General features: G+C 48.3%; 1 protein-coding gene across 1 annotated transcript in view; it reads left to right on the top strand.

Moving 5' to 3' along the window:
* ZDHHC7 (zinc finger, DHHC-type containing 7) overlaps nt 1-14,942 on the top strand; it is a 38,894-nt gene that overhangs the window by 19,974 nt on the left and 3,978 nt on the right. Inside the window, exons 3-6 of the mRNA XM_015427090.1 lie at nt 1,947-2,269; nt 6,470-6,594; nt 11,061-11,157; nt 13,533-13,614. Of these exons, the coding sequence (XP_015282576.1) occupies nt 1,964-2,269; nt 6,470-6,594; nt 11,061-11,157; nt 13,533-13,614 (610 nt within the window). The 5' untranslated portion in view covers nt 1,947-1,963. The remainder of the gene's footprint in view (nt 1-1,946; nt 2,270-6,469; nt 6,595-11,060; nt 11,158-13,532; nt 13,615-14,942) is intronic.

Genomic DNA, 14,942 nt, shown 5'->3' with positions numbered 1-14,942 from the left:
CTTGATATCTTGGGTGCTGGGGGGGGGGGGAGAATGGGAGGGCTTCTAGTGTCCTGGCCCCACTGCTGGACCTCCTGATGTCACCTGGTATTTTTGGCCACTGTGTGACACAGAGTGTTGGACTGGATGGGCCATTGGCCTGATCCAACATTGGCTTCTCTCGTGTTCTTATGCCATCACCTGCACCTCGGTAGCAGCCCTGGATGTCCTCGGTGCCAACCCTTCTTAGCTTCCAAGAACTTACAAAATCAGGCTAGACCTGATCATTCTTACAGTACCTTGTAAGGTGGGTAAGTAGGATTATCCCCCATCTCATAAATGTGTGGCTGAGATGAAGTAACCCTCCCAGTCAATTCACGGCAGGGGAAGATTCAGTCGGGGGTGTGTGTGTGTGTGTGCTTCCTTATCCATAGTTCATTGTCTATGCCATTGCGCTACTGTGGCTTGAGTGGACTTCCAACCGAACACTGAATTTGTTAGCTTTGCTTTGAAGGTGGGAGGAAATCCTTGCCGCTCTTGGGATCCTAAAAATTGGCAGCAATCCTGTGCACCTTGTCCTGCAAGATGTGGTGGTAGAAACAAAGAAGAAGAAGAGATTGGATTTATACCCCGCCCTTCACTTGGAGCCTCAGAGCGGCTTACAAACTCCTTTCCCTTCCCCTCCCCACAACAGGCACCCTGTGAGGTGGGTGGGGCTGAGAGAACTCTGACACAAAGTGCTCTTTTTCAAGGACAGCTGTGCCAGAGCTTGTGACTGACCCAAGGTCACATCAGCAGGTGCAAGTGGAGGAGTGGGGAATCAAACCTGGTTCTCCCAGATTAGAGTCCGCATACTTAACCACTACACCAAACTGGCTCTCCAGAGGGGTAGAATGGATAATCCCATTTAAGAGTTAAGGTAGGAGGAAGAAGCACATTTTTGAATGTTGCTCGGCGATAAACGTTCCCACTAATAGAAAACAGCACAGTTGGCACACTGTTTGGTTAAAATCTTTCTCTGTGACATGCCAGTTTTCTGTTTGTAGGGAGGTTTTTTTAATATGTGGGGAGTGTTTGTGGGTGCATCTGCACATCACTGGCTATCACAGTACTGTTCTGTAGTCACTTTTTTTGCAACCGGATTAGTTTGTCGCATGAACACACAGCAGTTCATCACGAAGCTGCCATTCATGAAATCAGACCATCAGTCCGCCAAGGGCAGTACTGTCTACTCAGACTGGCAGCAGTTCTCATGCATCTCAGGTAGAGGTCTTTCACATCACTTACTGGCTGGTCCTTGTAACTGGAGCCGCCTGGGTTTGCACCTGGGGCCTTCCGCATGCAAAGCAGAGGTTTTTCTACTGAGCCACGGCCCCTCCCCTCCACGCAGGATAATCCAGTTGCAAATAATTGCTATAACACAACCAAAGCCCAACATTTAATTGTGTGTGATTGCAGCTCGTGTTGCCATTTTAATAAGGGATTTTGTCTGTTAAAATCCTCTTTTTTCCCCCCGCCTTCTGTGCTCCCCACAGCTTCTTCTCTCCCTAAAGTCTTTCTGCCTCTTTCTCTCTCTGGTCCATTATGTCCTCTCTCTGCATAATGCACACTCTTGCTCTCCCCAAGGTCAATGCAGTGATGTTGCCTCTTCCGAATCTGTAAGAATGTGCAGGTGGCTCTCAAACCAATTTGTATTGTGCACCACTGGGGTTAGCTGCACATGTGTCCTGATGACAATGACAAATTGTGTGTGTGTGTGAGAGAGAGAGAAAGGGAAGAGGCAAGATGTGAGGACCACTGCAAGTGTAAGTTCAAAGTTTTTATGTTATAAGTCTGTCTCCTTGCAAAGTTTATAACAAGGTTGTAACCTCTCCAAAGAGAGCCTCTTGCATCCCACCGTAACAAAACGTGACGTCTGCTGTCAAAGTGCCATAGTGCATCACTGCCCTCTCGTTATTTTCCTCCAGGGCCCGTCCAGAAAATCATGCAGTCATCTGGGCACAGGTTCCGTGACGTTGAGCATCACCCGCTGCTTGCCGAAAATGACAGCTACGATTCGTCGTCCTCGGAGGCTGACATGGCCGACAGGGTCTGGTTCATCCGTGATGGTTGCGGGATGGTCTGCGCAGTGATGACATGGCTCCTCGTTGTCTATGCAGATTTTGTAGTGACGTTTGTCATGCTGCTGCCTTCCAAAGACTTTTGGTACTCCCTCATCAACGGGGTGCTCTTCAACTGCTTGGCGGTGCTGGCGTTGTCCTCTCACCTGAGAACGATGCTGACCGATCCTGTGAGTAGAGGCTTTCCTCTTGCATCACTTTACCATCTGGTGCATGTTGAACCATGGGCAGAGCTGTGGATTCTTTATAGGCAGAATGGTTTAACACTTTTGCAGCACTACGAACACCTTTTCGAGGGAGCATCAATCTGATTAAAGAATGAAACCTAGACCTGTAAAGGAAACAGAATGGAAATTGCACACTTCTATGTATTGTTCGGGAGCTGCGGTGGCTCAAGTGGTTAAGACGCTGAGCTGCAGGCTGTGGAAGGTCAGTAGTTCAGCAGTCCGAGACCCAGGTGCCGCATGGTGGAGTGAGCTCCCATCTCTAGTTCCAGCTCCTGCCAACCTAGCAGTTCGAAAGCAAGAAATTGCAAGTAGATCAATAGGGACCACTTCGGTGGGAAGGTAACAGCGTTCTGTGCACCTTGGTATTTAGTCATGCAGGACACATGACCACGGAAACCTCTTCGGACAGCGCTGGCTCTTCGGCTTTGAAACGGAGATGAGCACCGCAACCCTAGAGCCGGACTCGACTGGCTTTTGAGCAAGGGCACCTTTACCTTTACCTTTTATGTATTGTTCACTGGTGCCTCTTACTTGTTTGTAAGACCTTTTCTTTGTAACTTGCCCTTTTCGCAAGCATTCTTATACTGTCTGTGGCATCTTCAGTTATAGGAAGGTCCATAGCTCCCTAGTAGAGTGTGTGCTTTGACTTGTCGAAGATCCTAGTTTCAGTTCCTGGCACCTCCAGTTAAATGGCCCTTGGGTAGCAGGTCCTGAGAAACACCACTCTTACTTTAAGAAACTGTTTTCTAAAACTTGTATCTGAGTATTAGCATCCTAACGGTGAGAGTGGTTTGACCCAGGAACTAGTTACCTTAGAGGCTTAGTGGGGTCTTCCATGCCAGAAGTCTTCAGCCACTTGTGAATGACCTGTGTTTGGATTTTCTGCACAGAGCGAGTGGTTTGTTTAGATGGCCTCTAAAATTCCCTTATACCTCAAGGCTTCTGTGACCTCTTCCACTCTCTTAGAGAGTTGTTACCAGTCACAGTTGGTGTTTTTAGGCTGGGAGGATCAGAGGTCCCTTTAATTATACAGCCCCTTCATATATTCACATGTTCACCTCCACCGAGAGAAGGGCATGGGAGAGGCTCTTCAGAAAGGTCCTGTGGAAATTAAGAGGAGCTTCAAAGGGAGGATAGGTCTACGCCATCCACTTTTGACATCTGATCTGCTTATCTTTGGCCTGCCGCTTTAAATTTTCCACTTCCAGCTGTCCCCCTACCTCAGGACAAGATTCCTCATGGGTCCTAGCGTCCACCAGTCTGTTTTTTTTTTCTTCTTCTGTTTTTTCGTTCCAAGCTTTCCTTTCAGTTGTATTGCAAACTTGGCAGCTGACTTTGGGATCAAGAGAACCAATTTACATGCACACCAAGGCTCTGTGCTGGAAGATGAGAAAGCAGCTTAGCTGTGCACACAGTGCGTGTGTTCTCCTGGCTCTGGGGGTCACCTTTTCCGCTGCCAGAAACTGAAGCAGGGAGAGCACAGTGTTGTGGCTGGACTTCCAAGGAGCCTCTCCGTTATGCTGCTCGGTACGAGCCCCCTGCAGCCACTTCATAAAACACTTTGCATACCTGTCTTCATCCCCGGCTCATGGAATCACCAAGAGTCTGCACTTTTTAAAAATCCCAGTACGAATCGTCTGTCCCTTTTTAAAAGAAATGTTTGCAAATCAGCAACATCATTAGAAAATACTGTCAAAGTGTTGGCCTGAAACTGCAGCTTTGGGGTTTAATCATTGAGGGGAATGACTGCCAGAGCAAACTGTAGTTTTGTGACTCACAAATGGAGCAGATTTTTCTCTTTCTTTCCAGTTCTGTCTCTAGCCCAGACTCCTAGTTTAGTGTAGTAGTTAAGCCAGTTTGGTGTCGTGGTTAAGTGCACGGACTCTAATCTGGGAGAACCGGGTTTGATTCCCCACTCCTCCACGTGCACCTGTTGGATGCCCCTGGGCAAGCCATAGTTCTGTCAGAGCTGTTCTTGAAAAAGAGCAGTTTCTGTCAGAGCTCTCTCAGCCCCACCTACCTCACAGGGTGTCTGTTGTGGGAAGGGGAAGGGAAGGGAGTTTGTAAGCCGCTCTGAGACTCCTTTGGGTAGTGAAGGGTGGGGTATAAATCCAATCTCCTCCTCCTCCTCTTCTTCTTCTCCTTCTTCTCCTCCTCCTCCTCTTTGCCTTCAAAGTCCTTCCTGAGCCTTGCCCATCAAACTCCAGCACATCTCTGCCAGTGACCTTTGCTGCCCTCTCTCTGCAGCCCACAAGTACTTTGTACCTTCAAGGGACTCTGCCTGATTTTTGCTGATTTTTATGCTTGTGAATGACTTCTTGACCCTTAATGTGCTACTCCATTTCTCCCTTCTAATGTTATTGGGTTAAATGCTAAAAACAAAAACAAAACCAATTGGCTTGGAAGCAGAGAAGCTTCAGTCCTCCACGTTTCTGGGTTAAAGGGGAAATGCTGCTCAAACAAATTACAAAGATGGTCTAACTCCAGTGGTAACAAGAGAAAGAAACTTTACTTACAAAAATAGAAGCACATCTTAACATGACTTATTCATGTAGGTGCCTTTAACGTACTGTGAACGGATTGATTTCAGAAAGGTTAACCTGCTATAGCTCCAAGGCCGGGTAAGAGAGAGAAGAAGATGAAACGGAAGGCAATCAAGGGCCAAAGAGATTCAACATCTAACCCACGAGAGGGCGGGGCCACGAGAGGGCGGGGCCAACTGCCAAGTGTACCCCAATGAGAGAACTCTCTTAACCCTTTTCCTCCCAGATCCTCTTGCGTGCAGAGTTACAATATCCAACAAATATACCGTTTCTGTGCCAACCACCTAGTCTTTGCTTTATGATCATGCAACAGAGAAAATTTTTTCTCCCACCCAGTGTTCCCTCTAAGCTGAGTTATTGTGAGTTAGCTCACAGATCTTTAGCCTCCGGCTCATGCGTTTGTGTCTTAGCTCAGGAAGGATGGGGCTCCAGTGCAAACTAATTTATGCAGTAGCCAAATCGCTCGCTCACAGCTTCCATTGTTAGCCGCCCTGAGAACAAGCGGCGGCCCCCGCGATGCCCACGGGGGGGGGGCTCCACACTGATCAGGCAGAGGAGGAAGCAGCAGGAGCAGGTAAGCTCCCCACCATTCCACCGGCCCCCCCCCCCGGCCCCTCCCCCCCCCCCGTTATGGATAGTTCACTCCCCAATACACCCACCTGCCCCTTTTGCTCACTCCACAAAGGGTCCAGTATGTTGATGGCACTACATAGGCCCCGGTCACACGGAGCATTAGCCACGCTAGAGGGACGGAAGACAGGTGGATTTTCCAGGCACGATCTCACCGCCACATCTGGGAAGCGTAGAGCTCCCATGGCTCACCCGAGGCTTCCCGCCAAAGACGCGTGGTAAAAAACTAGTACCTCGGAGGTACTAGTTTCCGGAAACTGCGGGGCAAGGGCGGGCGTCTGATCCCGTTTTCGGTGGCATCCGGCGCCCGCCCATGCCCCATTGCGAAAAGGTTTTTTCCCCCCAAAGTCTCCAGGGATGCGCACAAGCACCCAATGGGGCATGCTCATACTTCAGGTTAAAAAAACCCCACACAACCCCGTTTGCCGTGCCGCTTTTTTGGCGCGTCGTGTGATCAGCACCTCCCTCCTAACCACGGGACCTCGACGGGACCGCGAGGGGACGCCTGATTGCGCAGTCGCACGTTATTTCGCTGCGGGGCATACAGCCACGCCTCCGATATCCGGCCCGTGTGACCGGGGCCATAAATGAGTATTTTTACTTATTTATTTCTGTTATTTATACTCCACCTTTCTCACTGGGGCTCAGGGCGGATTACATGAAGTGAGTCAGTACAATCAACAGTGAAATAGGATTGAGACTGTAGAAGTCTGGAACCAGCCAGAAATCTTTATAAAAAATGATCAAAGCAAAGCGTACGAATGGTCTGTCCCTTTTTAAAAGAAATGTAAGTACTAACATGACTCAGTAAACAGTACAACAATTATGCAGCGGGATCCTACTTGTAGCAAGCTACGTGCAGTAGTACAGGCCACAGCCCCTACTCATTTATCCAGATTACTTTGTAAATCATTTTGTCCCGTGCAACCCTGTTGAGACGCTGTCTTTCTTCCCTCTGGATGTGCCTTAGGGGGCCGTTCCCAAAGGAAACGCCACAAAAGAGTACATGGAGAGTTTGCAGCTGAAGCCCGGCGAGGTGATCTACAAATGCCCCAAGTGCTGCAGCATCAAGCCGGAGCGTGCCCACCACTGCAGGTACGGACGGCGGCTGCTTTTCGAGCCCAGAGGGGCTTTTAAAAACTCAGGAAGCATCTGGTCCGTTCTCGAAGACGCGGCCCCCGAAGTAAGCATTTATTTTGTCTGCCCTCTCAGCGGTTTGGCCTGCCTGCTGCTCCTTGCCCGCCTGCGCCAGAATGAAAGATAAGGCCATTGCAATTCAAGTGGTTTCCTTTATTTTTGTCTGCAGAAGCTGGGCACGATCCTGAAAGGCTGTTTCCCGAGGAGCCTGCATTGGGAGGGCAGCTGCTGCTGCTGCGTCAGATTGGCCTAGCCCCCCCCTCCTTCCCCCCTCTCCTTTCAAATTCAGAGACTCAGAGATGAATGCGGAGAAAGCTAGCGGAGGCCTGGGGACGGCAAAGCTCTTTATCCTTTGGGAAGCCGAAGGGGAGCTCCTCTGCAGTCACAATGCCCAGATTCAGTTTCGCTTGGCCTTGTGACCAAGAGGAGTGTCAAGGAGTCCAGGGCTGAACCCCGTGGCTCCCCAGGGCGGTTATACACGAGCGATCAGGCCGTTGTTTAATTTTTAGAAAAGACTTAACAAAGTTTATTTCAGTTTCTACCAGGGGTCATTTCATAGAAAAAGAGGTGCAGGAACTCATTAGCATAACTTATTAGCATAACTTATTTGCATATGCCACACCCCCTGACATCATCGGAAGTGTGTCAGAAGGCAACACCCACCGCTCAGGCGCCACTGGACTGTTTTGGATTGCTAGCTATTAAGGGGGGGGGGGAATGCGCAGATGTGCCCTCACAGAGGAGGAAGAGCTTGTACCTGAAGGTGGGCCGGGGGTGGGGGGCTCTGCAACTTACCTGGCTGTTTTTGCTCCTCGTGGCCCGACTGAGGACTGCTGGGAGCAGGGGGCGGGGCTTGTTGCATGTACCCGCCCCCTGGGCTCCTTACTGCCGGAGCTCCGCTCCTGTGCGCTCCCACAGGAAATGGCCCCTGTCTGTAGCCAACAAGTTACTCTAAAATCATACTGCAAGACAACTAGTGTAACTATCTAACACTTTTCAGGACTCATCGTTCAAAGTCACAAACCTTAATTTCAAGAGTCAAAGGCCAAAGCTCCGTCAAAGGCCAAAGCTCCGTTGCTAGCAATTGCAGCTCCAGTTCAGGCCTTTAGTCCATCAAAACCCCAGCTAGTCTCTCTTCTTCAGGGCCTTAGCTGAATTATAGTGTTTGGACCCAGCGCATCAGGTGATGACGACATCCAGTCAGGATGCATTTTCAGGAGAAGCTTCTGGAAGATTACCTCATCACCCCTGGTTCGCTCCCTCCCCTCATACGTACCGCAGGTTCTCATGAGAAGCTAATTCCCACCCGTCCATCTTTGGCCTTGAAGATGATAAGAGCTGTGTGGGCCAGGAGACCAATTAGTAACACTTGCTGGATGGACCAGATCTGACTGTTCGCATTAACCCTTGAGGGGGGAGGCCAGGGGTGCTTTGCCTCACAAGGAGCATCTGGTGTTTGTGCAGAAGGTCCTGAGCTCAGGCCCAGTCAAAGGCCTGGATCCAGACTGAACTGCCATGTCCCACCGACTCTCTCTTCCCGCTGGAGACCACCCCTCCCTTATGTCATTCTTCAGGGGGCCCATCCCCTGTGAGCAGCATTTTTTTTATTTTTATTTATTTAAAACATTAATTAGTCACCTTCCTTCCATTACGGAGCTCAAGGCAACTTGCAACATAGGTAAAACACACGCAAAATATATTAAAAACATAAAAGCCAAGATTTAAAATCACAGCTCTTGACTGCTAGGGTACTTAGCCAAAGACAAGCCTAAATAAATAAAACAGTTTGCAACCACTGCTCCCTCTAAGCTGAGTTAGTGTGAATTAGCTCACAGGTTTTTAGCCTCCGGCTCACACATTTTTGTCTTAGCTCAGGAAGGATGGCTCCAGAGCAAAAATTCTACTTTGTGAGCTACTGGCATTAAAGTTGTGAGCGAGTGATTTGGCTGCTACATAAATTAGTTTGCTCTGGAGCCCTCCTTCCTGAGCTAAGACAAAAATGTGTGAGCTGGAGGCTAAAAACTGCGAGCTAGCTCACACTATCTCAGCTTAGAGGGAACACTGCTCCAGAGCAAACTGATTTATGCCATAGCCAAATCGCTCACTCACAACTTTAATGCCAGTAGCGCACAAAGCAGGATTTTTGCTCACGAGACCCCCACAGCTTCGAGAGAGCCTTGTTTGCAACTTCCGCCCTAGAGACTGAAATTGAGGGGGCCGGTGGCGCCTCCCTGAGGAAGATGTTTCAGAATTGTGGGGCTGCCACTGAAAAGGCCCTCCCCCTCACGCACCCATCAGGCACGCCTCTTTGATTGATGGGACAGTCATGATCTTAAATCCTGGGCAGGAATACATGGGAGAAGACGAACTTTCCGATACCTCGGTCCCACTGCCTGGAGATCGATCAGTGGGCTGTCGTGGGGAGGGCAGGACAGTTCGTTCCACAGATGGGGATTTTGGTCCGGATCCAGCCCAAAGGGTGTCAGGATCTGCTTGTGCCTGAGAGCCACTGCCGGTTGGAGGAGGAGACAGTGCTGGGCTTAGGTGTACCCAGGGCTCTTTTTGTAGAAAAGGCCCAGCAGGAACTCATTAGCATATTAGGCCACACCCCTGACAGCACAGCTTATTACCCCATGTTACCAGAAGTGTGGTTATCCAGCCACACCCACCTTTTGCTTCTTATTCTGTTTACCTTGTTTGTTGTCAAAACCCAGGGCTTTTTTGTAGCAGGAACTCCTTTGCATGTTAGGCCACACACCCCTAATGTAGCCAATCCTAATGAGTTTCTGCTGTTGGGTGTGGCCTATTATGCTAATGAGTTCCTGCTGGGCGTGGTCAACTTGGGAGCCAGCCGGAACTCCGTTCCTGTGCTTTCCTGCCCAAAAATAGCCCTGGGTGTACCTGTGTTCTGACCCAGTGTAAGGCAGACTTCTACATTCCGAGGCAAATGGGAAGGTCAGGGTTCTGACTACAGAGGCAGCATTGTGCCAGAAGTTATGGCCAGAAGTTATGCACTGGGAGCTGGAGGATCCGTGCATCTTCCCAAGAGCGTTTTGCCCACTGTGGATTCTTCCGCGTTGGCCAAAGTTTCAGTGATAAAGCATGTGCCTGGTATGCAGAGGATCCCAGGTTTAGTCCCCCGGAGAACCTCTGGAGACTTTTTGCCAGTCAGTGTAGACAGTTCTAGGCTAGGCTGTCTGATTTAATATAAGGCAGCCTCCCTGTGTTTAACTTGTTAGCATAATAGGCCACACCCAACATCAGAAACTTATTAGCATATTAGGCCACACCCCTGACGGCACAGCTCATTAGCTTATTAGGCTGCACCCCCATGTTACCAGAAGTGTGGTCATCCAGCCACACCCACCTTTCGCTTCTTATTCTGTTTACCTTGTTTGTTGTCAAAACCCAGGGCCTTTTTTTGTAGCAGGAACTCCTTTGCATGTTAGGCCATACACCACTCTAGCCAATCCTAATGAGTTTCTGCTGTTGGGTGTGGTCTATTATGCTAATGAGTTCCTGCTGGGCGTGGCCAACTCGGAAGCCAGCCGGAACTCCATTCCTGTGCGTTCCTGCCCAAAAATAGCCCTGATAAAAACCATGGAATAAGCTTAGCGGGCACAACCCCCCAAGGAACGCAAAAGCAGGCCTCTTGCTGTGGGGTATGAAAAGAAAAACCGTGCTTGGATTGTATTGACCATTCCCGGGTCAGACCTTCCCCCACCAGTAGCACCCCCATTTTGTTTGGGGTTCAGTTTTAATTCATTAGCCTGCATCCATCCCAAAAATGCCTTCAGCAACGGTCCACAGCTTCATCCTGGGATTTGCTTGGAAGCGCAATGTAAAGTTGAGTATCGTCTGCATATCGGTGACAGCCCAGCTGAAACCTCCAGACAGCCATTCCCAGCAGTTTCATGTACGTGTTAAAAACCTTGGGGGCAGAATGCAACCTTGCGGGACCCCACGGCCAGGGGCCCAGGAGCTGAGCAACAGTCCCCCCAGGACCACCGTCTGAAACCTGCCTTCCTTCCTGAAGCCTTATGGTCGTCAAGAGAAAGCAGTATATATAGCTATTCACATTTACCCCCTGGAAACTTGTTTTCTCACATCCTGCAATTTCGCTGGGCCATCCGCTGCATACATTAATTTTCAGAAGTAACGTTCGAGCGGTTGCTTTGGTGTTCCGAATCGACCCAAGGTGTGCCATAGTTTCCAAATCTGCTTTCCTTCCCTGTTCTGCTTTGGGAAGACACATGTCTTGACTGTTTGGATTATAAACATTTTTAATAAGAAAATAAATGTGTACCACGCATGGCAGTAGCCTTGACCTTCAGACAGATGCCCCTTCTTTCCCCTGCCACCAAGGGCAAAAACATGCAGAGCACGTAGCATAACTTCTTCTCTCTGTCTCTCTTCCCCACTAGTATTTGCAAGCGATGCATTCGGAAGATGGACCATCACTGCCCTTGGGTCAACAACTGCGTTGGGGAGAGAAACCAGAGGTTCTTTGTGGTGTTTACCGTGAGTAGGGGGTTATTTATTCCAGACCGAAAAGCACCTCTAGCTAAGCCGATGTCAGGGATAAAACTGGCACCATCATTTCGGTAGAGAACTGAGCATAACCACAGCCTTGCTCCTCTTTGGTGTCAGGTTACAAATTGCAGTAAATCTCTCATTCATCATTTATATACTTGGGTGCGAGGATGTGGGGAGAGACAGTTGACGCAGCAAAAATGACTGGGTCGCAAAGGCCAGTGGATTAAGAGACCGTGAAGCAGGGTGGCCAAGATCTGTTTGGTTTGGTGGTCCAAAAGCTTTTGATTTCTGTGGGCAGGGTAGAAAATGAGCTTGCTTGTAGGACAAACCAACTTTCCTCCATCCAAGAGCAACTTAAAAGAGTCATAGGAGAGAAGGAATTTTTGGCTAAAGAAACAAACAAGCATAGTGTGATAGCTGATGCTCCTTCGAGATGTAAGACCAAAGCTGAGATGAATTCAGATCCACTGTGCAACATCACAGAGAGGAAGATGGACCCAGCTCAATTGTTTTTGGACATCCCCAAGATGACCAGGCCCATCTGTTTTTGGACATCCCCGAGAGGACCCCAGCCCAGCTGATTGTAGACATTCCAGAGATGACATCAATCTAAAAGAGGACATCACTTAGAGAAGAACAACAACCCAGCAGAGTGGGACTGTGAGTTAAGGAACCCACAAACTGTATTGACAACCAAGAAGAATGAACTGAACTGAACTGAACTGGCAGTATAAAGACTATCCGAACTTCATGAAGCCAGAAGAAGCTACACCCATCCCTTTGGACAAAGGGATGTGTTCTGCTTAAAGGACAAGGGGGGGGGATAGGTCTGTCAATGTCTCTTACATATGAATGCTTATGGGCCTTCCAGGCTCAGAGGGAGTATACCTCTGATGCCCGTTGCTGGGCAAGCAACAGGAAAAGACATTTCATGACTTGCTTGCAGACTTAACAACAACCATAATACAGTCCACAGTAAACAGTGGCCAAAAAACAGCAAACAGCAACGGTGTACTGCACAAACCCGCACCAAAGTTAACAAAAAGAGACCTCAACACAAAGGTAATTCAACACATGTAATCCATCATAGGAAAATACAAAAGTCCACCATATCCCAAAGGGAAAGAACAAAGTCCAGAATAGAAATTTCTCAAAGGGAAACAATGAAGTCTGGAATTGATATCAACACTTTTCCTAGGTATTGTTCAGTGTTTCGGACTTCTGGTCCTTCCTCAGGAACAAAAAAGCCACTACAGGAAGTCTCATTGCAATTTCTTAACAGGCAAACTTTATTCAGTTTCTATATGGGCCAGGTCTCCTAAGCTTTAGAAAGCACGGTTGCTATTATGTAAGTTGGACCAAGCAACCTTGGTAGGTGCTTTCTAAAGCAAACCTCTTTGGTGCGGGTTTGTTCAGTACACAGTTGTTATTTGCTGTTTTTTGGCCATTGCTTATAGACTTCCCAGAAGCATCTGGTTAGGCATAGATCAAGATGGGTAGCCGTGTTAGTCCGTCTGTAGCAGTAGAAAAGAGCAAGAGTCCACTAGCACCTCAAAGACTAGCAAAATTTGTGGCACAGAATGAGCTTTTGTGAGTCGCTGCTCACTTCGAAGTGACTCACGAACGCTCATACCCTGCCAGAAATTTTGTTAGTCTTTCAGGTGCTACTGGACGCTTGCTCTTTTCTACTGGTTAGGCATAGTTGGAAATAGCAGGCTGGACTACCTGTTCCAGCAGGCCTGCTCTTGCCCTCTTACAGAACTGAGCAGATTTCCTAAATGCGCTTTGCAATATGTTTTACAGTGTTTTAAACTGAAATTGTAGAAGAGAAGAGAAGAGATTGGATTAATACCCCGCCCTTCACTACCCAAGGGAGTCTCAGAGTGGCTTACAAACTCCTTTCCCTCCCCCTCCCCACAACAGACACCCTGTGAGGTAGGCGGGGCTGAGAGAGCTCTCCGAAGAACTGCCCTTGAGAGAACAGCTCTGAGAGAACTTGTGACTGACCCAAGGTCACACCAGCAGCTGTATATGGAGGCGTGGGGAATCAAACACGGTTCTCCCAGATTAGAGGCCGCACTCCTGACCACTACACCAAACTGGCTCATTTATTTATTTATTTATTATAATGATGTTACCCACCCTGAGCCCTGGGACAGCGGTCAGCTGCTGGAAAAGATATTAAAAAATCAAATAGCCCACTAGGTGCATTCAGGCCCTTATAAACACTTCAGGTGTCTTTGGGGATTCTGGCTGTGTGACATATATGAAGGATCAGGGAGCGATGCTTCTCATTTCTCTGCCTGTGACATTGCCCCGCCTCTTAACACTGACCAGTGAACTGTTTCTCTTGCTTCCAGATGTACATAGCTCTAATATCCGCTCATGCTCTCATCCTGTGCGGGTTTCAGTTCTTCTCCTGTGTCAAAGGACAGTGGACTGGTAAGTCTGCGCTTGGAGTGCGTCTGTTTTGTTTATTTACAAAAATTATATGGAGTTTGCTTTTGCAGAAGGGCCTCTGATCGAGAACCCTGAGCCATTGAGTGGAAGGGCTAATGCCTACATAAGGAAGAGTGAACTGAGTCCAGGGCTTTCAGACCAGACCTAGGTTTCCAGAGGGGCTTATAGTGCAAAAAGCGCTGAAAACCATAACAGCAGCATGAATCTGTACAAACAAGTGGGAAACTGCAATAAAACCTGCAAAATCCTAAAAGCCCACTTAAAACAGTGATAATCATGTCTCCTTAAGCTCAGTAATAACAAAACAAAGTATCCAATAGATTAGGAGTTGCTCTCATGTTCCTTTCAGAAATGTTTTTGTTGCCGCCAAGAGGTTTTGTGTTCCCTTAGTGTAATTGTAACGTCCCTTAAGCCACCCTGGGATTTTTAAAAAAAATTATTTGAGAGAATGGAAGAAGAGTATTTGAAAACGTAATAAACTTTTTTTTTTTACAAAGAAGATGTCTTGTGCAAGACCAAGCTTCTTCATGCTTCATGATCAAACACTGAAAGCAATAGCCATTAGTTAAGACCACCAAAATAGCACAGCAGCTCATTGTGCTGGATTTCAAGGGCTCACGAACTCTCCATCAGAGGCCGAGGCCTTCCCCTGATGTTGCCTTCTGGCTCTGGGATTCAGAGGCTTGGTGCCTCTGAACGTTGAGGTTCCCCTCAGTCACCATGGCTGGTAGCCATTGATACTCATCTTCCATGAATCTGTCAAATCCCCTTTTAAAGCTGTGTATTCCTGTGGCCATCATCACTACATTCTCTGGCAGCGAATTCCACATTTTAATCTTGTCGGGATAGACGAGTGACCAGAGGCCAAGCCAATTACATTATCTCCCTTTCTCAAAAGACTTGTCCCCAGACAAGTAATTTCATGCTGTCTCTTCCCTAGAAAAGACAAATAAACAAACGGTTAAGCAAGACTTCAAAAATATATGAAGTTATTCCCAAGATAATTTGCAGTCCCAGGGATTTATTTATTTATTTGTTTGATTCAATTTATACCCCACCCTACTTTGATTCCCTCCCCAGAATAAAATACGGTGCTTGCTGTGGACTTTGCATGCAAATGATGTAAGCTAGAAAAGCACCACCGCCACCAAGCAAATGGTGCCCACATAAGAGTTTCAGTTCAAGGTTCTACCTCTTTACCTTCAAATTCTCTCATGCCCAGGGGGCCCGCTCACTTGCAGGGCACCTGTCCCTCTGTGCAGCCGCTTTGCACCTCCGACCAAGATTGCCACACCAGTCCCTCCTCTAGG

Source organism: Gekko japonicus, unplaced genomic scaffold, assembly GCF_001447785.1.
Source record: "Gekko japonicus isolate JY-2015 unplaced genomic scaffold, Gekko_japonicus_V1.1 scaffold488, whole genome shotgun sequence".
NCBI lineage: Eukaryota > Metazoa > Chordata > Lepidosauria > Squamata > Gekkonidae > Gekko > Gekko japonicus.
Note: the sequence above shows the minus strand (reverse complement) of the source record. Positions and strands in the feature narration are given on the sequence as shown.